At 32.2% G+C, this 26,526-nt stretch overlaps 1 protein-coding gene across 1 annotated transcript; it reads right to left on the bottom strand.

Annotated features, from left to right (window-relative positions):
• LOC111714914 (kinesin-like protein KIF12) lies at positions 1–24,183 on the bottom strand. Its single transcript, XM_023490147.1, has 22 exons — positions 24,115–24,183; positions 23,928–24,031; positions 22,483–22,582; positions 20,383–20,421; positions 17,821–17,902; positions 17,152–17,216; positions 16,170–16,214; positions 14,880–14,999; positions 14,126–14,258; positions 13,713–13,837; positions 13,078–13,182; positions 11,165–11,242; positions 10,614–10,673; positions 9,116–9,170; positions 7,540–7,672; positions 7,032–7,115; positions 6,446–6,635; positions 5,718–5,785; positions 4,747–4,809; positions 2,855–2,995; positions 2,342–2,433; positions 1–94 (listed from the first exon to the last, which is right to left on the bottom strand). The coding sequence occupies exons 1-22, from the start codon at positions 24,181–24,183 to the stop codon at positions 63–65; spliced, it is 1,983 nt and encodes a 660-aa protein (XP_023345915.1). The 3' UTR covers positions 1–62.
• Between the last annotated feature and the right edge of the window lie 2,343 nt (positions 24,184–26,526).

A 26,526-nucleotide genomic window follows, 5' to 3' on the forward strand; every position in this document is an offset into this window, starting at 1 on the left:
TGATGGGTTAAATATATATTTTTGTTTGTTTATAGTGCCAATATATATATTTATCTATCTATCTAGTTGATGCGCTCCCGAGAGCTTGATTGGCCTGAAAGCAGAAAATAAACATTAAATTAAGCAAAATTAAGAAAACTATCTACATAAAATCTAAATACAGGGTGTCCCAATAAATATGCGAATTGAGAGACGACTTTGATTTCTGATGATTAATGCATTGCAAAGAAAGTAAAAAAAAAACAGGCTGTACATCTGACGAGCTTTTCATAAACTGGTCTAGACCTTTTCTTGTATCTCAAAAATTGACTAAGATATTAGATATTGAGACAATTTTTAATTTTTTAAGATAATTTGAAATTTGTAATTTGCAATATCTTCATCAATTTTGAAGATACAAAAATGGTAGACCAATACCTGGCGTTTACGATATCAGATGTTTAGACTGGTCTGTATATTTTCAGTCATATTTTAAACTCTCACTTCAAACCCGTTCAAAATAGCGTAAGATAGACCTTATATACTGAAATAGTCTGAATGCCCACACAAAAATATAAAATACGAAAAATCTACATTTTAAGGGTGAAAATGGGATCGAAAATTTTGACTCGCTGGACTTGTAACCAGAACCTCTAGATTACCGTGAAGCGGTGAGAACCCCGTTAAACCGATCGAGGGCCAATTTTTGTGGGATTTCACATGACACCCTGTGTTAAACTTCATAAGATAAAAGTATGTAATCCTTTAAAATAAACATCTGATGGCCGAAGTTGAACCCAGAGAAATGGAAATGTCCTGCTGAATTCCAATATATTTACACTGCACAGAGTTACCCACAAAGGATGGGAGCCCAGGGACGACTGAATATTATTTAATTTAGTCTTGTTTGCTAAATAACTGTTTACCACATGCCAATGAAACATTAATTTTCAGCATTTAAAGTTTACACTTAATCCAAAAGATTAAACCTATGGTTAAATCGTGGAAAATGTCGTCATTTTAATCCTTCATGAGTAACTCTGTAGAACTTAACAGATGTCAAATAAAAGAGGCTGCAGCCAAGTGCATTAAGCATTCAAATACTTTAATAAGCAAGCATGTGTAGTTTGTAACCATAGACATATCAAATTTGATCTTTAATAAATACAAATTATGACTTGAAAATGTCATACAAAAAGTATGATTAAATTGTAATTGAATTTATTTTGAAATAAATATATATAAAGTAGGAATGTTAGAGAGAAATTCTGAATTTCACTGTTTATTAAAAATCTGTTCCGTCCGACTCCGTTCTCCAACTTGAGGTCAGACTCTTTTTAATGGGCGTACTCAAGAATTTTTCCAGGGAGGGGTTCAGCATAGAAAACCAAAGAAACAATATGATTTTACTGATCCAGGGGGCCAAGCCCTTACAGCCCCCCCCCCCACTGAGAACACCTCAGACTTTTTTATTTCAATCATCCATATCTTGTGTGGCCAACAGATTAACGTTCCTTCTGAATATCTGAAGGTAAGGTGGTGAGAGTTCGCACAAATACGAGTAATTCCCCCTTTTCTCAGATTAAGTACTTACTCAAGATTCAAAACTCTATCGTGACTATATACAAAAGTTTTGAACTCAGTTCTACTATTATGTATAGATCACTTGAAACCATTATTCTAAGATTACAGCGTAATTTATCCATTTAATGCTTAATCCAAGCCATGCTTATAAACGCTGAAATATACTAAATTCCAGATAATTAATGAAATTTTTAAATTAATTTAGGATTTTTAAGTTAAGACTAAGAAAAGACATTTGACACTTCAAGTAAATAAACAATATTTCTAAAAATAATGCTACACACGTTAATGATTAAATCTTCAACTAACCAGTAAATGCAATAATAAGCTACAAATTAAGTTACCCTATAATACTTTACTTCATCATTGGTTAATATTTCGTTTAAAGAAGATGCGAAGAAGGGAAGAAGGAGTAGGGGGAAAGATCAAAGGAAGAAATGAGGGAGAAAGAAGAAGGGAAGAAAGGAGGGAGAGAGTAGAAGGAAAAGAAAAGAGAAACGAAGAAAGAAGAAGAAAAGAGGCGAGAGGAAGTAAAAAGGAAGAAGATAAGTTAAAAAGGGAAGAAGAATAAGGGAAGAGAGGAGGGAAAAACGAAGAAGGAAAGAGGGCAGATATTAGAAGCTAGAAGAAAGAGAAGATAAGAGGGAGTGATGAGGGTACGAGGGTAAGAGGCTGGGAAAGGGGTATTACTCTAGCATACACTGATTACAATAATGATAAACTAGATCAGGGGTCCGATGATGAACTGGTTGAGGATCAAAATGTTGAGAAGGAATACCTTTCAATTTTTTAGCTCTCTCTCGCCTTATATTTCCTTTCCGTGCATCCTTTCCGTTCTTTTCCTCCATACTACCAGATGTTGATAATGACCTGGAGGAAAACAGTTTCATAAAACAAAAATTAAATCATTATCTTTTTTGGCATGACAGTGTTTGTGACTGTGAGTGCATTTCTAATTGCTTTTGTGAATATATGTACAAGCTTGGTAATGGTAATAAATCTATAACTTTATATTGAAAGGGGTGTGTACAAGATTTTTTTCACTGAAGGGGGGGGGCTCCCTTTAAGATTGGTATATCCGATTCACATTGGAACCCTTTCAACCTCTCTGAGTAAACACGAGAAAGACATCGTCTTATTTCTCTATCTTTAATTCTATCAATTGCCGAATTCCGATAAAGAAAGAGGAATATCACAATCGTTAAAAGGGTACCGTTGTAAATAGGAAATGCCCCATGGAGGGTCACTTAAAGTTCCGTCTTCAGTCCCTTTAAATTTGATTTCCCCCTACCTCCTCCGAACAGAAACAAATCCATCTGAGAGTTGACCAGGTTTACGACGTGTGATCGGAGGAATATCTGGACTACCTTCAGACTCACCAGAACTCTTCCCACTCTTGTTATTCCTCAAACCCTCAGATATTTGGGGGGCTCTGAGGTTAAACAGGATCGTTTTTAGAGACAGTTTTTTTATGGTCCGTTTTTAGAGATGTTTTGTTTTATGGTCCGTTGTTAGAGACGGTTATGTTATATGGTCCATTTTTAGAGATGGTTTTGTTTTATGGTCCGTTGTTAGAGACGGTTATGTTATATGGTCCGTTTTTAGAGATGGTTTTGTTTTATGGTCCGTTGTTAGAGACGATATGTTTTAAGGTCCGTTTTTAGACATGGTTTTGTTTTATGGCCCGTTATTAAAGATGGTTTTGTTTTATGGTCCGTTTTTAGAGATGGTTTTGTTTTATGGCCCAAGATGGTTTTGTTTTATGGCCCGTTTTTAGAGACTGTTTTGTTTTATGGTTCGTTTTTAGAGACGGTTTTGTTTTATGGTTCGTTTTTAGAGACGGTTTTGTTTTATGGTCCGTTTTTAGAGATAGTTTTGTTTTATGGTCCGTTTTTAGAGAAGGTTTTGTTATATGGTCCGTTTTTAGGGACGGTTTTGTTTTATGGTCCGTATTTACAGATGGTTTTGTTTTATGGTCCGTTTTTAAAGATGGTTTTGTTTTATGGGCCGTTTTAGAGATGGTTTTGTTTTTTGGTCCGTTTTTAAACTTTCAAGGTTTTTTTACTTTTAGGGACTTAAGACATAATTTCAAGTGACCCTCCATCTATAGGTGGTCATGCCAGATTCACAACTGTACCCTGTACACTTTTATCTGATCAAAAATGTGGAAGATATTGTCGGGTTATTTAGCTTGTAGAGTGTTTGTTTCTGACGATTTTTTCCCTTTTTCATGCAAGCAGAAATCCGTAAGTTACTTTTATTAAAAACCAAAATTGAAATTAATCTATTGATAGCATTCATAACAAAGCTTGTAACACTCTCCACTAAAACCTTTATTCTTTCGGTGAGAGTACTGCAGATCACTGCAGTACTCACCGAAAGCTTAGTTTAGGGTGGTAAGGGCGCCATTGTGAATCAAATGTGTCACTCATGAGCGGAGAGTAACTTGAAATTAAGACTACAGAGGCTTTACAAAAATCTGAGATGATTATCGTATTTCCAAATTATATACTCAATGAATTTACTTTTATATATTTGCTAAATTTCACAAGAACTTAAAGAAAAACTAAAAGATAAGTTGATTTTCCCTACAAACTCTAGTTAATCAAAGATTAACACGCTACACAGTACACAATCAGGCTGCAAATATAAATGGTTAAAGACTGCTTGAATTCCTATACAGCGGTTGGTGAAATCGTTTTCGGATTCTTGTCTTGCCTATTTAAGTTTTAAAACCCTTGAATTTTATAATATTTGCGATACATGTGAATTGTGATCAAGGGGTTGTGAGTAAAACTGTGGATTGCAAGTGGTAAACTTAAAGTAATAAAAGGGAGTGAACACACAACTGAAAAGGAAAGTATAAGAAGAAACTGAATCAGAAATTGATTGGTATGCTTTGCTTCTATAAAATGTGTGAGACCATGTGACCTCAAAATGCAGAAAGGTTAATACAAACTTTCTTTACAGAAACTTAAGATAGAAATGATGTTATTACTGAACCATTCATAATAAAATCATGGTGTATCTTTGTAATTTTCTAAAAACTCCCAATTTTCTTTAAAAAAACAAATTCTGTACAAATATGATAATTACTTATTTACACAAGCATGGTTTCTAGATGTGTTCTTCAATACGGATAAAAGAGTGATTTAAAAGAATTATGTATAAATAATTTCCTACCCTGAACCAATCTTCCTCATCTCTAGTTCCCTGTTTAGATTGTCTGGTAGCCTGTGCGGTCTCCTGTACAGTGTACAAGGTGCAGTTTATTAATAAAGTACATGAGTACAGTTTTTATACTTATAGTACATTATTCGAACAAAGAACAGTATTTATAAGTCAATAAGGCAGAGCATACACTATTAAAATAAAGAATACAGTATTTTAATAGTACAGTATTTTAATAGTACAGTACAATTTTTAAAATAAATAGTACAATTGATATTGTGCAGTATATCATTCAAATACAGGTTACAATATCTCTGATTTAAAGCAAGAGAAGCTGACAATTTTTATAATTTAACATTTGAGTAAAAAATAAGTAAGGTAAGCCCTCGCCCTTAAATTTAATGAGAAAGATAGGTGTAAAGGGCGGAAGGTGATTGTTGCACCCTCAGACACCAGTCATGATAAGACATGAAAAGAAATAACTGCATGATATTGATGCATCCAATCTATTTAATGCCGTGGTGCTGAAAACAAAGCATTCAGGGTCATCAAAGGGTAAACTACTCGATACCTGGTTGGTATTGTACTCCCACTCTTGTAGGGGGGGGGGGGTTAGGCTACTCTGTACCTTGTTGGAGTTGTACTGGGGGGGGGGGGTTAGGCTACTCTGTACCTTGTTGGAGTTGTACTCCCAGTACTCCAGGAGGGAAGAACCTATTCTGTACCTGGTTGGAGTTTTACTCCCAGTACTCCTGGAGGTGGGGACCTACTCTGTACCTGGTTGGAGTTGTACTTCCAGTACTCCAGGAGGGGGACCTATTCTGTACCTGGTTGGAGTTGTACTCCCAGTTCTCCAGGAGGGGAGGACCTATTCTGTACCTGGTTGGAGTTGTACTCCCAGTACTCCTGGAGGTGGGGACCTACTCTGTACCTGGTTGGAGTTGTACTCCCAGTACTTCTGGAGGGGAGAACCTACTCTGTACCTGGTTGGAGTTGTACTCCCAGTACTCCTGGAGGGAGTTAAACTACGAACCCTTCTTCCTTCATCATCCTGAGATAAAAATTACAAAAGTTAAATAATTCTAATATTCTCCAAAAAAAAGAAATTGTAAAAGTTCTCGAAATGACTGCCTTTGTAGTTTCAAGTGACTCCATTAAAGCATGCCCTGCATACCTCACTATAAAGCATGCCCTGCATACCTCACTATAAAGCATGCCCTGCATACCTCACTATAAAGGATGCCCTGCATACCTCACTATAAAGCATGCCCTGCATACCTCACTATAAAGCATGCCCTGCATACCTCACTATAAAGCATGCCCTGCATACCTCACTATAAAGCATGCCCTGCATACCTCACTATAAAGCATGCCCTGCATACCTCACTATAAAGCATGCCCTGCATACCTCACTATAAAGCATGCCCTGCATACCTCACTATAAAGCATGCCCGGCATACCTCACTATAAATGGATAATAAGTTAAATAGCGTCCTGCAGTCCTGCATTAAAGTCCGACAATTGAAATGTTTTTTTTCCGCTTTTCTCTTCACGGAAAATATGATGAAATACAAATTCGACCTCTACTTTTATCTTCATACATTATACAAAGTCCATAAATTGACCTGTTTTAAATGCTTTTGTGAGCTTCAGAATTTTTTTGCAAACTTTAAGCTTTAACTAATTTTGATGATGAACAATTAACCCTTACCGTTCCACCTTCCATATTGAGAGGGTTGGTCCATATATCTGTAATAGGACTGGCAGGACCTCCGTCTGGGACAGAGGACAAGTCGGGGGCAGAGCCGGAGGACCGGGGCAGAGAACCAGAGTAGGACAAGGACATCAATTCGGCGGAGTAGGACGGACGAGCAGGAATAATTGGAGATCGGCAGCAGACACTGGAAATAGAAATTTGTTTTATTATCTTGATCTTTTCTTATTATTATCATAATTTATCGTTATTAAATTATCCTTATTAATCGTTTTTACTATTGTAATCGTTATCAACATCAGTAACACTATTTCAAATTGGAGTTGCTGTTAGTATTTGTATCAGTATAAGTATCAGTATCAATATCAATATCAATATCAGTATCAGTATCAGTATCAATATTAATATCAGTATCAGTATCAGTATCAGTATCAGTATCAGTATCAATATCAATATCAGTATCAGTATCAGTATCAGTATCAGTATCAGTATCAGAATCAGAATCAGTATCAGTATCAATATCAGTATCAGTATCAGTATCAGTATCAGTATCAGTATTACTGTTGTTATCATTAACGCTTACGAATTAACATCTTCCAGTTTCCTGAGTAATCTCTCGTTCTCTCTACACACCAGTTCCTGGTCTCTTAGCATCATATCCCGGACACTATATCGACATTCTTTTATGTACAGTACATAATAATTTATTGCACAACTTCCCAATAAGTACGACAATTGATACTGAATATACTCAGTGGCGTTAAACTTGATAGGTATCTATGTCATGTAATCATTTGTTATAGATCTTTTTTTCATCTTTGAAATTTCATGCATGATGACTACACTGTAAACCAATTATTGGGAGAAAAGGGGAGTGGGGCATTAAACAGGTCCAAAAATCATCGAAATAAACGTGAGATTGAGAATGGCTGAGCCGATCGGGTCCAAATTATACCTGGTCCAAGGAATGGTTTAAAGAATATATTTCCATTACCTCTTGTTTTCTTTACATATAAACCCCCCCCCCCACCCTACAAAAAACCTAAAATCTCCGAAATTCAATACAACGATTGTAAATAAGAATGTTGTCCCTGAAAAGATCGTTGTTCTCCCTCCTGAGTGCCTGGTTCTCCACCATGTAGTCCTTGATGAGCTCCACCAGGGTACTGGAGTCAAGCTCGTTCAATCTCTTCTTGTCGATCTTTTTCTTTGTCGCAGGGGTCGCTAAACATTATTATGAATTAGAGCTGCTTATAAAAAAGAATTTAGTGTCTGTATAAAAGAGCAATTTTTTAAACTTAATATGTAGGCTCTTGCAGAAATATGGAATAAATTAGTAATGTGCATCTACGATCAAGGGTGTATACAGGAATGTTTCCAGGCTAGGGGGGGCTGAAATATTAAACATAACGTTCTCCAATGGAACCATTAGTTTTATCTTTTTATAGAAGGGCTAAGCCCCTATAGCCTCCCCCCCCCCACACGAATGGTTTAGATTTATTTCTTAAAGGGACAGACCGGCTATGTAAGGTAGTTGAACTGAGTATGCAGTGTTGTGAACAAATTCTTAAGGATTCATTTGAGACATACAAAACTTTTTAAAGGTCTGTAAATCCTGAGTTTGAGTGCAAAGTCGACGTTCAAAATCGTACTTTTGGGTGGATAAGTTTTCAGAATTGGTTTTTTTAAATTATTAAATAGCAACAACAAAAAATGTAAACAAAATTCTACATTCAACTGATTAGTTGTTTAGGAAATGATTGAGAAAATAAAAATTAATCTTGTCATAGAAAATAAGTAATCTTGTTCAATTATTAGTTTCTATTTTCTCATTATTTTAGTTTCTCACTCAAAAAGATTTTCTGCAGATTTTCTGAGCCCGCGATTTAAAAACTTTGACTCGAGTCGTAATTCCTTATTTTCTTGCTATGGGCTTGTTTCTCCTTTTGTAAACTGCATTGCAAGGTTAACGACACTTTGTATAGAATATATTCATGAAAAGTTTTCTTTGACCTTCGGTGAATATTGCTTAATTGTAATATCTTGTTATATTATTAAATACATTGCAGGAAACCATAGCTAAACAAGGTTATATTATTCATACTATTCTTACAATCATTTTATCGTAAAAACCATGAAGTTCATTATCATAATTTTTCTACTTTATATAACATTATATACAGAAAATTCAGTAAAAAAAATGTTTCAGCGGAGAAAGGGGGGGGGGAAATGATATAAAATCCTTTTAGAGTTTATTGTATATTTTACTATGACTAATGACTTAAATTTTTAAGTTCTAATTTCAGAGAAAATAATTAGTATTAAAACATTTAAAATGGGAATTTTAATAAAATTAGAAAATCTTAGAAAATTTCATAATTCAAATTTTAATTAAGAAAAGGAGGTCCCCGAAATTAATTTTTACTACACAAATTTACACTTTTTATACTGAGAATGTGTTCATTCGTCTATTCTTATACTGATTCTTTATTTTTATAATAATATAAGTTATAAAGTTATAAAGTTATAAAATGATATATATTTATAAAATTTCTGTACGTTTATACAATCTTAAGCAGAATCATATTTTTAAAACGCATTAATTGATCAATTGTTCACATTGTTGAAAATATGACGCACCCATATCATAAATAGATTTCATCTTACCTCTTCCATCAGCTGGTCCACCAAGTCCAAGTCCTCCGCCATTCATCACAATTTGCTAAAATTTATCATTTTCATAAACTACAGTGAAACCCTTAAAACTGTTGAATAGGAAGACGTACGTATTATAATGTGTATTTAATGCTGTTAGAGCAGATAGTTTTACCATTAGCTTCAAAATTTACTAATAAAGTGAACTGAGTCTGTGCATAATGTAAAATTTCTGTGTTTTATGTTAATTTTAAATTATAATTTAGCCTTGAAGTCTTGAAATTGCCTTCTTATTCCAAAGTTTTTGGGTCTCACGTTATAAAAACATAGAGTATTTCACAGTCACTTCAATCGAGACTTCAGTAAATTTTATTCTCTTCAATAGCTCTTTGAAAAGAGAAGCTATCATTGAAAACATGTAAAATTTCCATTTTACATAAAATTTACTTTAGAATAACTTCCTTAGTCAAATTAAATAGACCTAAATAATAATTGATAGACAATAATGTAGATAATGAACAGTAATAATTAGAAATCTTATTTCTAAAATATAAATAACTGAACAAAAAATAATCTCCTAATTTTGAGTTGAAGAATGAAACAAAAATGAACAGACCACATTTATATTTCATTCTTTGTAAATAAACTTTAGTTGTCAGATCTTAGTAAACATGGAGATTCAGATCGACATCAGGTATCCCATCTTTATTTGTAGATAACCGTGTTTAAAAAAAACTTGACATAGCGTTTTTGTTGCTATATTATCTGTTATTATCTACATTACATATTTCCATTACTAAATTTCTTTATCTATGGTGAAGACCAGAAAACAATGAGAAATAAAACGATTATATAGCAAAACTTAAGTGTATTTGATGTTTTTACAGAGCAAATAGTTTTACCATACACTTATTAATCACTAGTTTCGTGAAATGGGTCTGTTTGCACTTCACTTCAAGTGCTATGTCTCACGCTCAATGGACTGTTTAAGGTAAGGTCATAACTTGAGTCTAAAAGTCGTCTAGCTATTTCAGAGATTTCTCTTACTGTAAAATTTTTTTCAAAGTAACCACATTTGTATATAGTTGATTTTTCATAATATGTTTTAATTGTTATGATCTGAGAGTTACTTATAAAAACATTTATTCCTGTTTCGAGGATTTTTGGTAATGAAGACGACATTTTAATATTTTCCAGGAATGTTCGAAAACAAGTTGGAAGCTAAATGTTATTTTAAAAAATAAAATCAAAACATATTATGAAAAATCAACTATATACAACTAATTAGAACTAATTGAATTATGTAAAATTTGAGTGGTATGTTGCATCTTTCTGAATTTGTATGGATACTACGTTCTTCGGTATTAGTCGTTTTTAACAATTTTCTCCTTATAGACGCAACAATTAGAAGTAAGATTAGAAGCGATCAAAAGCGCTTTTTTATCGCATTAAGCCTATACCCCCTTTCATTTTTCGCGAACACTCCCTTTAAATTATATTTTTGATTCACCTGTCTAATATCTGGTGTAAAGCTTTGGGAATTAGAATCTGATTCAGCTAACTCTACAAGCTGAAAAATGAAAGGATTAATAAATTTGAAATCTATTAAAAATCAAAATATCTTTTTCATCCTCTCCCCCCAACCCCATATCCCTCCAACTATAAAATGATATATTGCGAACAATCATAACAATTTTTAACTTTTGTTTTGAAAATAAAACATATTTTTTTTACTATTAAACAAAATGTTATTTAAAGGAATTGAGTTTTTTCTTTAATTTTTCTAATCTCTATATATATCTCTGCAGCCCAATTTAGTAGACCTTAGACATTTCAAGCTATGAATTATATTAGATAAAGTAATCTTTGTATGAAATATGAAAGCTTTACACCATCAGGTTGCAAAGATATAGGGATTAGAAAATTTGAGTTTTTTGCAAAAATTCAATTCCTTTCTTTTTTTCTTCCTCATTTCTGTAAGTCGAGCTCAAAGCAACTTATTTCCTATATTTATTATTAGAAAGTCTATTATTTCCCCCTAATTGTAAAAACTATACAAACCTGACGTAAATGGTCATTCTCTTGTTGCATTATTGCCACCTCCCTCTTTAACGAAACTATAAGTGCTTCTCGGGGGTCCTAAACACAAACAAAATACTTCTAGGGGGTCCTAAACACAACAAAATGCTTCTCGGGGGTCCTAAACACAAACGAAATGCTTCTCGGGGGCCCTAAATATAAACAAAATGCTTGGAGTCTTAAAAGATTAAGCAACATTTTCTGGATACCTAAAACACTAAAAATTGCGTAAGGGTTCTTAAAGATTATACAAAATTAGTTACTGATTAGTTTTAGGATTAAATATATATGTTCACTTTACAGTTGGGGGCATAAACTCATAGAATATATATTAGAGGGGAATTTAAAGAATCTCTCGGTATGATTTTTTTCAGTCCCTTTCAGTCTGAAAGGGAGTTCAAAGTGTACAAATCATGTAAATGTTCACAAATTATATGCAGTAGAGTACATTAATACAGTATGTTCCCTAGACTATTCATTTCAATTTCGAATTTTTTAAACTTAACGATTAAAGTTAAAGAAATTTCTAGAATGCAAATGGTTGTTAAACAGGTCCGATATATTCCAAGTCAAGTAGAAGGAGAGGGATATTTGTAACACATTGTATTCAAACTGTGTAATCAATCAAAACATGTCTCTTGATAAAACAAAATATATAGTAATTTTTCCATTTTTCAGAGGCTCAAAACTGGCTACTTCCGGATTCTAATCGTTTTTTAAAACAGTATTGACCCATAAAAAAGGGCAAAATATTTTCTAATTTGCAGAGCTTGACTCTTTGATAATTTTAAACAGAGATAAAAAACATCATTTTTCCTAAAATATTTTCACTAAGCTTAAATTTTTAAGTTGGGGCTGGGTTAAGATATACTTAAATGGGGGACTAGTGACAAATGCTGTTTTTACTCCTTGTAGGACAAATAAACGATAGGACATGTGATATGTAGGACAAATGAGGTGTAGTACAACTAAATATTTTTCTCTTTTTGCTTGATCTACCAATTTACTTCTTGAAAATGCCGTACACAATAATATTGAACAAATTTTAGAATAAAAAGTATGACTGAATAAAGAAATTTATATATGTGATGTATTTTTTCTGTTTGCGTATCTTCAGAAAAGAGTTGGCGGATTAGTGTTATTTGAATTTAAAAATTTAAATAACACTAATCCGCCAACTCTTTCCTGAAAATATGCAAACAGCAGACCTCACTGAAGATTGGTCCATGAAACATTGTGTATGAGGATTTTTATCTGTTTATTTTTATTGAACAATAAATTAAATATATATTTGATGTAAAAATAATTGGAGTTTTCAACCAACAGTTGATTATTCGACCTTATTTAGGGTTTTTATAGAGTTGAACATTATGAATAATTAATTCAAAACTTTTTGTGTAAAACCTTTTAACTTTTTCCTCTGTCAAACATTTAGATTGTATTTATATCAATAAAATAAAATAAAAAAGACAATACATTCACAATAGATCAACAAAAATATAAGTGAAGGAAATTTAACTTTTTGTGTGTTTTTAATGCCATTAGCAATTTAACACAAAACCTAAGAAATTTTCATTGAAAACGATAATATAGATTAGAGATAGCTTTTCTGAAAACTTATATTTATACAGTGACCAGGAGAAAGATACAGGATTCCCCAGAAAGGATAAAACTTCAGAGACGATTGTACGTAATTGATCAGTCATTTCCCTTTCCTCGGCCACATGCAGACAATAGATTTGATTCATTAAAGTTTAAGGCAGAAAACTAAAATTAAAGATTATAATGTCGATATTAAATTCTAAATATTTGTGGGAAACCATGTGTTTAGATAGATAAAAACATACTTGTAAGAAAAACGTAGAAATTATTTTATTATAAAAAATTAAGCTTACCATAACAACAACAGGTTTGGTTTTTATCCGTTTGGCACGTGCTGCATACCGTAGAGTGTTAGAACTCTCAGACATATTGGATTTAGCTGGGGATACACAGGCTATCTGAACAATATATTGATATTATCTGGGGATACACAGGCTATCTGAACAATATATTGATATTAGCAGTGGATACACAGGCTATCTGAACAATATATTGATATTAGCAGTGGATACACAGGCTCTGGCTATCTAAACAATATATTGATATTAGCTGGGCATACACAGGCTATCTGAACAAATAATTGAATATTGATATTAGCTGGGGATAAACAGGCTATCTGAGCATAAATCAGATTCAAGGGATTGCATTGGTCACAAATTATGAGGTAAGATTAAGTTTTTTAGAAATAATCTTTTTTTGATAAATGACAATATAGCTAACTTTTCAGTAAAAGCTAGTCATTAAAATCAAATGTACCTAACATTAAAGTGAAGGAACCTACCATTAAAGTGAAGGAACCTACCATTAAAGTGAAGGAACCTACCATTAAAGTGAAGGAACCTACCATTAAAGTGAAGGAACCTACCATTAAAGTCAAAGAACCTAAAATTAAAGTGAAGGAACCTACCATTAAAGTGAAGGAACCTACCATTAAAGTGACCCCGTTCCCTGCTAAGCTATCAGCTAGTAGTTTAGTAAGTTTACTATCCCTGTACGGGATATGTTGTCCTTTATCATTTCTTTTAGAAGAGCTCAGCTGTGCAATACAGTAGCCTACAAAGAATCAATAATATTTTTCAAACATTTAAGCAATTAAGCAATTTAAGGTTTGTTAAAAAATAATAACTTATAAGATGGAACTTAAAAATGACCTTTATCAAGTCCATTTTGTTTAAAATAAAAAAGACTGAATCTGTTTTTCAAGAATCTTTGATTTAACATATAATTATTTTGTGCAAAATATCCTTTATTTAAACTATTTAATAATAATAGATAAAATAATAATAATAATTATAATAATAATAATAATAATAATGATAATAATAATAATAAAAGACCTACCGAGGACCATTAAACTCTTATTTATATTGTTTGCTTCCTCCAGTGTCTTCCCTTCACTTTTAGTTTTCTTTGTCATCTCACTTCCCGCCAAATCAACAAAATTTATCTTCCCATGCCGGGTAATATAGACTCCCTGAAATAGTCAAAGATGACAATGTACGATTCACTATAACGGTTCCCCTATATCCATTTTTACAATTCGGAAAGCTGATTTTGTTCAATTGTGGTTTCTCTTAAAAAAAAGAATTACGCGTTTCTACATGGTAGAAACCATAAAGGAATTAGTTAAACATGTTTAAACCTGCAACAAACGAAAATATCTTCCATAATATTGATCAGATAAAGGTTTCAAGGATGCCCCTGTGAATTGGACATTGTAATCTTTACATGGAGGCTCACTTAAATACACGCTTATGATCCCTTTAAAGGAATTGTTCATCAATTTGAAAATAAACATAATATTTTATCATTCTTATCACTTTTGAGTGTAAAGGTTATGATCTCTTCGTACCGTGTGATTTGATTCCGCAAGCTGCAATTGATTGATTAATTCGTATGATTAATGATTGTGGGACTGTACTATTCCAAAAATAATTATGAATGCAGAAACATATATTTCTTAAACTTTTAAGGTAAATTGATCACTATTAAACATAAAAAATTAGCAGTGATTACACATTGATTAAAAACAGGATGTTTTCGAATTCCATTTTATTCTGGCGACCACAGTGTTATTAAAAATATAAAAAAGTACCTTGTTATCATCACTTGAGGCTTTCTCTTCACTATGTATATGGACTGTAAGAATGGTATGACTTCTACTACTGTGCTCGTTCATATTATGGGTTCCAATAGCCCGATTCTTTAAACCCTCCTAGATATATATTTATAGTGTACAGGGGCGTAGTGGGGGCGTTACCCCTGTGCCCCCTAGACATGCACCCAACTAGGCCCCCCTAGAGCCAGAGCCAGGGTTTTCAGTCGAAATTTTTAGCACGAAATCAAGCAAAAATTGCGCAAAGACTTTCTTACGTTTCGAGTAAAAATTGCACGAAATTTCAATGTTTTTCGTGCAAATTTCAAGCTATTTCGTTATTTCAAGCTATTTAGTTATTTCGAGCTATTTCGTTATTTCGAGCTATTTCGTTCTTTCGTTATTTCGTTACTGAGGGAAGGGGGAAAGGGAGGGGGCGGTTACATTTCTAATCACATTATCTTTGAAACCCAATGTCGTAAACCTTTGATATTTCAAACTTATATTATTTGATCTAACAAAAGTCATAGTTTGAAATGTCAAAGGTTTACGACGCTGGAATCCAAAGATATAGGGATTCGAAAATCAGAGTTTGTGGCAAAGACTCAATTCCTTTAGCAAAGCATTCCTGATCCCTGACTTTCTTAGATGGCAGTGCGTTAAACCCCTTGCGATTTCCTTTACTTAGATAGGTTTCAAGAACTGTGATTTCAAGTCAGTCAATTATATCTGGTCCAGCATGTCCGATTCACATGGCACGATAAACTAGAGGTCCTGGTTTAATAAGTGTCGAATTTAGAACCCTGTTTCCCCATTAAATAAACAATTTCATGGTTTACCATTTCATGCTTTTTTGCTGGGCAATGTTTTTAATCTAGCTATTTAAGCACATAATAAGGTCTCTCACGCTAGTTTTGACGGACTAAGAATAAGAGATCCAAGTATGACTGAAAATATTCCGATACAGACAGGATACACTTTGTTGTAGTTAGTTCTACGTGATCAGAACCTTTAAAGGCATTGCCTGATCAAGATTCCGTGTAACATTCATCATCTTCTCTTTGGAAATTGATAAATTTCAATTTTGGTTTCTCTTTCACGTGACTTTCGCATTTAGGTTTTAGAAACAGTTTCGGAAATTGTAAGAATTAAATACTTTTCAAGCTATAAGAAGACGAGTTTTAAAGGGTACCGTTGTGAATTGACCACGCCCATCATGAAATGAGAGATCGCTTGAAAGTTACATTGACATCCCTTTCAGCATGAATTGAATGTTGTTTGTTACCTGACAGATAGGTTGGATTTCTTTACACCAGGATTTAAAAGATCCAAAACCTGAATTTTTAAAAATATAAAATTTTAGATTTTGTCAAATATACATATATTGCAAATAGTTCTTTATCTTTTTATGTAAGGCAAGCTTAAAAAAATGCATTATTTTATCTATTCTTAAAACTTTTAAACATTTGTACTTTCCTACGTGAAGGCTGATTGACATATATGATATGTTGCTTAAAACTAATTTTTTATATATTAATATATTAATGAGTGTTGAAGGCAAAGGGTCCTAAATCAATAATATTGTGGAATGTATATTGTGTGTTTCATGACACCGCCTTAATTATAGAATATTAAAACTGTAAATATTGAACTCCAAGTAAGAAAGCTATACAACTTAGATTATTAGCTTTAGATAAAGTTGTTCACATTAGAACCCTTTATACTTTTTGCAGCACTGTGTATGAAGATTTCAAAGCTTCAAAATGTTTGTTTCTATTAAGAATTTTGATAGAGTAGTAGATTCAATTATAATAGCTTTTTGCGTGAGAATGCAATTGCATATTTTAGTTTACAAGTTGATAAGTGAATAAAAGTGTACATTTATAATATTAGATTGTTAATCGACTAAGATATACTTTAGGTTCGATTATAAAAAATCTCCTTTTCGATCTCATTCGATTTAATAATTTCTATCAATGTTTTTTGGATCCATCCTAGAACTGCCGTTCTGTATGCTACGTTGCAAGATTTCATATATTATTTGAGGGTTAGGATAAGTTGAGACAATTTATAAACCGAGCGCTGCGGCTTGGACAGGCAAGGGCGCGGTGGTTGGACAGATTAGGGGGCCGAGCGCCGCGGCTAAGACAGATTTTCATATAAAGTCGGGCAATTTTAGGACGGAGGGGGGGGGGGCTGTCACTGACTCCAGATCACTCATTGTTAGAAAATAAACGTTTTTTTGTTGTCAATTTTTACGGTATTTTTTTACCTTTTCATTATATATTTCTAAATATGACGCTTTTATCACGAACGTTGCATCGTCCTTTCTGCTTTCTAAAATAATATAAAAGTGAAATTTTTCTACAAAACAACTTATTACTTTGAACTCACCGCAACCTGTTATATTTTTACCCCCAAGGAAATATTGAATAGAAGGAGGGGGCGATAGGGTTTCCGTACACTTTGCTGTGACGTTTTTGGACTGCTGGAGAACTAGTTTTTGCGTAACAACAATAATAAAGATTGTAAACAATAACACAAATGATAAACAGACATCTAGGTGAGCGGGGCTGGATAACCTTGAATTTGATTGAAAATGTCTCTGTAATAAGGTCCTTTTCGTATAAAAACTAAGATCCTTAACTTTTTTAATCTTTTTTAACAAGATAATACTACTTTCACAGTTTACTGCCTCATGTTTGTTTACATTAGATCGGCTGCCTTTGTTATTGTTGTTACGCAAAAACGTCCAAAAACGTCACAGCAAAGTGTACGGAAACCCTATCGCCCCTTCCTTCTATTCAACATCTCCTTGCTTACCCCTATATTATTTCATCCTGATAGTGATATTTTAAACTTTGATTACATTCAAAGCATTAAAAATGTAAAAATCATAAAATTTAAGAATAGTTTGCGACACATATATGCTTTTTCTTACCTAGCTGTTGAAAAAGATAGATAAAACTTCTAAAAACCAACCCATGGTCTTTATTCATCATATTCTTGTCCACAGAAATATGCTACGAATAGAAAAAATAAAAATTTTAAGAAAAACAAAGAAGAAACATCCCAGTGAGGGTTTACAAAATATTTTTTTCCAAGTATACCAAAAATTTAATATACATGAAATGTTCAAAACTTTTTTAACAAAAAGAATTTACATTTATATTTTACAAACATGCTTCATTTATCATTTTATTTTTACAGATATCCTTAAACCTATTTTTAGATTTTAAAATAAGTAAAACAACAATTCACACCAGTATAATAAATCTTTATCTAAGAGTTGATAAATGTATATATTTCCATTTGTAAAGATCCACTGTAAACTGTTCATTTTAAGTACCGGGCCGTCTTTTTATCAAGTATGCCATATGTATCAATTACAAACTATGTAAGGTAGAACTGGACAGTACGCCAATTGAATGATCCCTTTCTATAGTAAAATTCATGTGCATTAGAATTAAATCAGCGAATCGAAAATTTCTAAAGCAGAGACGAGAGAGAAGTTGGTCTAAAGGAAATGATTATTTTCCACAAACTCTGATTATCTAATCCCTATATCTTTGCAACAAAATGTTGTAGACCTTAAATATTTCAAACAATCAATTTTTTTAGATCAAATAGTCTCAGTTTGAAGATTTACACCATCAGGTTGCAAAGATAAGTCTATTTAAAGGGACAATCGACGTAATTTAAAGTAGCCCTTTATTCAACGCGTGTTTAAATCCCAATTTGTAAGGGTGCCTGGACTTAACAAAATTACAAAGACAGTTTGGGTCTTTTGTCTGAAAATTGATAATCTTTAGTTTCTGCTTCTCTACTAACTGGCAGGTTTACATGTGAGAGAAAATTGCAAAATTTAACATTTTTAAAGAGAGAAAACCGACTGTATCTCTTAAAATTTATAGTTAAGATAAATATTTAAATAAATCGGTCATACAACGCTTTAACGGGGATAGCTTTAGATTACGTCGCATTCCCTTTAATGCTTTTTATTAAAGTACATTGACTGATGTAAAAATAAAGTTTATAATAAATTCCTTTTTCAATTGTTGACTTGACTAATGTTATTTATTAAAGTTCATTTATTTTCTCATTTCCTGTCAGCAGACATTGTGGGCCAGGTTTGCATTTAATTTTTATATTTATACAAGTTCATTGAACTTTAAATAAATCAGGGACAGAAACATTCCTTAAAATAAGTCCTCAGATCCTCGAAACAATTTTAAATAAAAAATATTTATACATTTAATTTTTTTTTGGGGGGTTATGGTTAATCATAGAAATTGTATACCCCCCTTTTTAGTCTATATTTATATAATTACTTAGCTATATCTACAACATTCCTTTCCTTAATTGACACAATTTCTAAATAAAACTTCACTTTTTGTTTTATTGTTATGATATTTTACCAAGGTATTTAATTTTTAGAAGTTTTCTATGTATACATTTTTAGAATGATAGCATGCAGTTTTATTTACAAAAATATAGGTGGTACTTCTTTATGATTTTTGTACAAAAATAAGCATAAAATGGGTTTAAAATTACAGTAAAAAAATTATTTTTAAATATTTTAAAAATGAAAAAACGTTGGATCATTAAATACTGTAGATATAGTTGCTTGAAACACTTTAGAATATACGCAGTCAATAGAATCAAACTTATTGATTAAGTTTATCTACATATTTGTAACATTCATGGTTCGAACAATTATATCTGTTTCTATCAATGAGATGCAGAAGAGCACTTCAATGATTCTGCATTAAGCTCAGTTTTCCATGCTTTTAAAGCAACATTCATTAAAGGTTTGAGCATCAAAACTAAAATTGAATTGAAGCTACGTTTAAAGGGTTTAATGTACATTTTACGAAAGTAACTGAACATACTCCACAAACTATAATTTTCTAATCTATATGTCTTTGCAACCAGATGGTGTAAACCTTTGATATTAAAAACTTTGGCTATTAGGTTCTAGTTTGAAATATCAATGGTCAACAAGTCGTAAAGTATGGAAGAATTAGAAGAATTATAGTGTGATGAAAGCTATCAGTCCTTTAAGGGGTTATTTACATCTTGGGTCTGTTGCAGGTATATATTAGGACAAATTAGGACATATTAGGACATATTAGGACATTTACCAAAATAAATGTACAATTAAAATATTTACATACAGTGTTACCCAAAAAGGATGAGACTTCAGAAATTTCCGTACTGAATTTATATTTAGAATTCCTTGCTATAAAAATAAACTTCTTTCTTTTTTGCCAAATCATTAAATAATCCATTTAAGGACCATTCTTAGAAGACTTCATATAAACTTGGGATCGTCTCATTTTTCGTGGGTAGCCGTGTAGACTGATTTATCTTTGAAGATTTTTACAGGAATTTTATTCATTTTAGGATAAATATATAGAATGCTTTTTATACAAGATATTTATTTTGGGATTTCTAAGAGATTTATCTACAACTTTGGACATCTACAGGGGTTTATCTATACCTTAGCCGGATTCCTGCGAGAATTGGTAAATAGTTTCTCCTAAAGAAATGGTAAATAGTTTCTTCTAAAGAAATGGTAAATAGTTTCTTCTAAAGAATTGGTAAATAGTTTCTTCTAAAGAAATGGTAAATAGTTTCTCCTAAAGAAATGGTAAATAGTTTCTTCTAAAGAATTGGTAAATAGTTTCTTCTAAAGAAATGGTAAATAGTTTCTTCTAAAGAAATGGTGAATAGTTTCTCCAAAAACAATGGTAAATAATTTCTCCTAAAGAAATGGTAAATAGTTTCTTCTAAAGAAATGGTGAATAGTTTCTCCAAAAACAATGGTAAATAGTTTCTCCTAAAGAAATGGTAAAGAGTTTCTTCTAAAGAAATGGTAAAGAGTTTCTCCTAAAGAAATGGTAAATAGTTTCTTCTAAAGAAATGGTAAATAGTTTCTTTTAAAGAATTGGTAAATAGGTTCTCCTATCTAATCAATTTTTGTAAGCACCATGACTTTAAGAATGTAAAATATTAATGAATAATTTCGAAATTCGTGAACAAAAAGTTACAAAAGATTGTTTTTTTTTTTTTGACAGTTGACATGTTTGATATGCCGTGTTTTTTTACAAACTAATGACAAAGTTTTTATAAATGGAGAGGATATCGAATTGTAATTGGGAAAAAGGGTTCAACTAAAAAGTAGGGCATTCTATCCGGTAATTATTTTTTGTTTTCATAATAATTCCCCTTAACCCCCCCCCCCCTTGGTTCTCAATTCGTCCAAACCTTTGAAAACAACAAAGAAGAAAGCTTTGTCGCCTGTTAACCCTATCTGGCCGGGGGGGGGGTATATTTGCCCCCCCATAAATTTCTAGCGATAACTTTAAAAATATTTGAGCTATGGAGCTCGAATTTTCTGGCTTTTTTAACTAACTTACTTGAGGCTAAAAGCTGGAATTTTAAAATTGCCTAAGTCCTCAGGCATACTGCCTAAATGCCTTATTTTACCTTTACCAGATTAAATCTATATTAGACCTACTTCCGGTCATTGGATTTCAACATTTTATAGCTCCGTGGAAAGCCTATAACAAAAGCAAGCAGATCGCACAATTTTTGCAAAGAAGTTTTGCACAGATTTTTGAAAAGACACCTTAAAATAGAATTTGCACATTTTTACACATTTTGGTTTTACAAATTTTGCAAATATTTTTACACATTTGAATTCGGTGGGTCAAGGGCTTATCAAAAATGTATAATTTTTTTCTCACATTTTTGCTTTTTAACTAGATTTCGCAATAAATATTTGGATTTATTGCGAATAGAGCCCAAGGGCAAGGACTATCCAAAAACGTATCAATGTTATAAATTTGTTTCACAAATAAGAAAAAGAGGGGGGGGGGAGGGTCAAATTGACCCCCCCCCCTCCAGGAAGCCAGGCAGTAAACCAGTATGTACGCGTCAGGCTACATAGGGTAAATACTTTGAATAAAACATTTTAAATTGCAATTTTTTTGTAAGCAAACTTCGTCTAGCAAGGCTTAACAAATATTAGTCCAAAACTCGTTTGATTTTTATGTTTTATTACGTGTTCTAATTGCGGTGGATCGCCTAATCATCCTGTAATCACCTTACAGGGTGTCCCACATACTATGCATGAAATAAAGAGGTCTTATTACAATTTAATTACAGCTTACCAAAAATGTCCGCTTTTCTATATTTGACATCGTCATCTATGCTTTTACTTAATCCAACATTATGTGGGACACCCTGTATGTATTTCTTAAAGCTTACTAGAATATGGGCCCGTGGGGGTCCGTTCAGTGTGTGTGTTTATACGAACTTATTCTTTAATCCAATACGATTTGGGACACTTTGTATGTATTTCTAAAACCTTAATGGTTATTGGGGGCCGGTTGTTTTCCAATAGATGTGGGACACCCTGTTAGTATTTCTAAAAACTTACTAGAGGTGGGACACCCTGTTAGTATTTCTAAAAACTTACTAGAGGTGGGACACCCTGTTTGTATTTCTAAAGACTTACTAGATGTGGGACACCCTGTTAGTATTTCTAAAAACTTACTAGAGGTGGGACACCCTGTTTGTATTTCTAAAGACTTACTAGATGTGGGGGTCCGGTCAGTGTGTGTGTTTTCCCACTCCCAGTCTGTCCATAGCAAAATACAGTGGTAGAGAATCCATCTATTCCCATATCTATTAACCTAATCAATTAATCAATCAATCAATATATCGGTTGAAAGAAGAATACAGTGGTAGAGAATCCATCTAATCCCATATCTATTAACCTAATCAATTAATCAATCAATCAATATATCGGTTGAAAGAAGAGTACAGTGGTAGAGAATCCATCTATTCCCATATCTATTAACCTAACCAAATAATCAATTAATCAACAAATCAATAAATCATTCAATAGATCTGTACAAAATACAGTCGATTAGAACCCTATATCTATCTACCAAGACAATCAACCAATCAACCAATCCATCAATGAATTAAAAAATCAATCAATATATCGGTTGAAAGAAGAATACAGTCGTATAGAATCCATCTATTCCTATATCTAATATTATACATACACAGTTCAATCATCAATTAATTAATTAATCAATTAATAAATCAGTATTTTTGGAGTATGATACAGTCAAATAAATTATTCAAAAATCTTTACACAAACATTTCGCCATTAATGGCATTTAACATATAACGTAAATTAATCAGTAGATAGTTAATCAAATTTAGCAGCTTAGCTAATTCCTTATTCATTGATCAATAATATATTAGAGACTAGTTGGTCGATACAAACCAACTAATCAAATATCAATAAACTTAGGTTAGCAATTATTAAATAAATCATTTTAATATTAAGTTTTCGTAAAGCTTAAAATAATCAAAAGAATTATTAAAATTTTAAAAACAATAGATTATTATTATTATAGATTATGTCCCACTGAGTTTTAAAATACCTGGTTACACCATCATGGAAAATTAGTACCAATAGTTATACCACTGTGTACAAATAACCTGGTTATACCAGTGTGTAAAAGAACCTGGTACCACTCAGCAAAAAAAACTGGTTATAAAGTGGAAGGCGATTATATCAAAACAATGAAGACGACTTTCGATTTAAATTTTGATTTAAATCAAGCTGTTAACCTGGTTAAACCACTGTGTAAAACAATACCTGGTTATTCCAGTGTGTAAAAAATTGCCTGTTTATACCAGTTTGTAACTAGTGAGTAAAAAAGTATCTGGTTATACAACCGTGTAAAAAGTTCCTGGTTATACAACTGTGTAATAAAGTACTTTGTTATAGCACAGAGTAATAAAGTACCTTATACCACTGAGTAAAAAAATTATTTTTATACTACTGTGCTAAAAAGCAAATTTGTATACTCTGTGTAAAAAATTATCTGGTTATTCCACTGTGCAAAAAATTACTTTGTTATACCACGGTGTATATAAAAAATACCTTGTTTCATCACTTTAAAAAAGTACTTTTGTAAAAATTACCTAGCTAATGGCTATACTACTGTAAAAAAGTACCTGGTTATGCCACTGTGCTCAATAATATCCTCCTGGGTAGCCTCAGGTTCAAAGACGACATTAAATGTGTACGGTTTCATCTGGTTTCCCTTGGACTCCTCAACCTAGATATATTTGAAAAGTGTCCTAAATCAATAACATGCACTAGACTAAAATGAACTTTAAAAATATCAAAATATTAAAATACCCATATTTGTCCTTCGCCAGGGAAATGATGAATGGCTTCATCCCCATTCTGAAATATTTTGGGAATCATTATTATGTAATTTTATAATTAAACTATTTAAATTTAAATATTTTGAATAAAGTATCAGATCATTCCGGTCTGGTAAAAATGCCTTTGTTGTGTTTTTATTCCTAAAGTTTTTTTTGTGTATTTTAAAATAGCTGAAAATACTAAATAATGTCTTTAATTCTTATTTTTTTCTAAAGTTTTCTTTGACCCATTTTGAGGAAAAAAATTAGATTTTTTTTGTAATTTCCTAACTGATTCATATTTTTGTCTTTTTTTGTAATTTTCTAACTTATTCAGATTTTTGTCTTTTTTTTTGTAATTTCCTAACTTATTCAGAATTTTGTCTTTTTTTGTAATTTTCTAACTTATTCAGATTTTTGTCTTTTTTTTTGTAATTTCCTAACTTATTCAGATTTTTGTCTTTTTTTGTAATTTTCTAACTTATTCAGATTTTTGTCCTTTTTGCGTGATAAAATCACAAATATTTAAATGTAAGCTTTAAAAAAAATTTCATCAAATAAATGAATATCAAAATATCCGTCTTGAAACACACAGGTAAGAAACATTAAATTTGTTTAAAGTTAAAGTTACTGGTGCAGAGAAAGTTTAATCTAATATCATTACCTCGGATCGAATTGATCCATTTCTAGATTTATTCAATGATCCAGCGCTTCCAGGACTAGAATAAAATGTAGAATTATAAGTTAATAAAGATAATAAAAAAGTAAAAAATATAACTTTCATAGATTAATTATGTCGTCTTTTCAAGATTTTGATGAAACTCGTTCACAATTACCATGAGGAAGAAGCACAGAGGAGTTACGGTCAGTCGGCTTAGAATTACAAGACAATGAAAGTCTGTTCTAAGCCGACTGCGCCGAACGCCTGTGGGCTTTGGCCTCAGTGTTATGTGAACGAGTTTCATCCAAATCTTGAAAAAACGACATCTAGTGTCCTATTTTTTATTTTAATTAATCTATGATAACATATGTACAGGATGTCCGTTCCCTACATAGTTTATGGCACACTTAAAAAATAAATTTTATTTCAAAATTGAGTTTATTATTTCAAACTATTATTTAAAGGGACTGTAAAGGAAAAATTAAAGGGGGTTTACGCTAAAAGCTAGTCACTTTAGCTCTTGATCGCGACCCATCAAAGTTCTATCTGATGTTCCTGTCTCAAGAAATTGATATAAAACTGTGTCAAATTCATACATCAATGCATATACAGGGTGTCCCACGAAACATGACAGCTGGTAAATAATTTGGAATGTCTTCTTCCTTATACTGTAATAGATATTATAAAGAGTTTCTGCATTTTTTTTCGTTCAATAAAATCTTTTACTAATATATATTTTACTTTGAAATTAATTTTATTATAATATGTTCTTAAGTATTATTATAATTCTCTTTGGTATTAAACAANAACTGTCATGTTTCCTGGAACACCCTGCATATACAATTTTGTATAGAAATAGTAGGGTTTTTTATCCACCGCCTGTACCAAAAATTATTTGCAAAAATACACACTTGAATTGATCCTGCAGCCTGACCCGCCCTCGTATATGGGGCGGAGCACTCTTAAGCGAGGGTGGGGCACTTTGCTGAACACGTTTCTGTCGAATATAACTCGTGAAGGTTTTGGATTTGTCGTCGTCTTCATTAAGATCCTGCAGAACGGCCATGTTTGGATTCGAAGCATACACGACGGAGCGCTGGGGTATCAACATTATATTTCCGGGTGAAAGCCCGGTTGGTGTTAGCTGAAGTTAGTGCTGTTCATGATAATCTTAGAATTATATCTAATTCTGAAATTGTAGAGTCAAGCATTTAAATCTCGAAAGAAGGAGATGATTAATTTGATGTATACTGCGTCCCGTTTTGCGGTCTATAATATGTACAAGTATACAACTTTACACTACAGTAAATATATTGTGGAAGGCTTTCAACGCGTGGAAATTTCCAGCAGTCGTTAAACTCTCTACTTAAAACTTAGGCCACGAGGCTTTGATTCAGGAGGGAGCGGAAAATAATGTTTGCGAGGCTAAAACCGAAAAACCGCCAGTCCAAACAAAAAATCGAAAGGAGAAAGAGTAACTCGTCGTTTGAGACGAATGAATGCCAGAAAGCTTTGGCTTTCTTTGATTCATTAGTATCAACCATTATTTGTTCTTTTTTAGGCTGTAAATACATTTTTTTCTGTACTCTGTAGATTCATTCACAGCAGTTTCAGGCTTTATATTTTCCTTAATTTCGACCACTTTTAAATTGTGACAATAAATTGTCTTGTACAGTATATATTTTAAACTGTGGAGTACAGGATAATTGTAGAGTATCAATATTTGTATATTGTATAATACAA

Source organism: Eurytemora carolleeae, unplaced genomic scaffold (genome assembly GCF_000591075.1).
Source record: "Eurytemora carolleeae unplaced genomic scaffold, Eaff_2.0 scaffold1653, whole genome shotgun sequence".
NCBI lineage: Eukaryota > Metazoa > Arthropoda > Copepoda > Calanoida > Temoridae > Eurytemora > Eurytemora carolleeae.

Bases quoted from the DNA above. Each gene is read 5' to 3' on its own strand.
- LOC111714914 (XM_023490147.1), bottom strand. From the start codon at position 24,183: ATGATTCCCAAAATATTTCAGAATGGGGATGAAGCCATTCATCATTTC. The intron at 16,215-17,151 runs GTAAAAAAATAC...TTAAAAATTCAG, and splicing joins TAGAAATATATAATGAAAAG to GTTTTGGATCTTTTAAATCC. The intron at 15,000-16,169 runs GTCAGGTAACAA...ATATATATCTAG, and splicing joins TAAAGAAATCCAACCTATCT to GAGGGTTTAAAGAATCGGGC.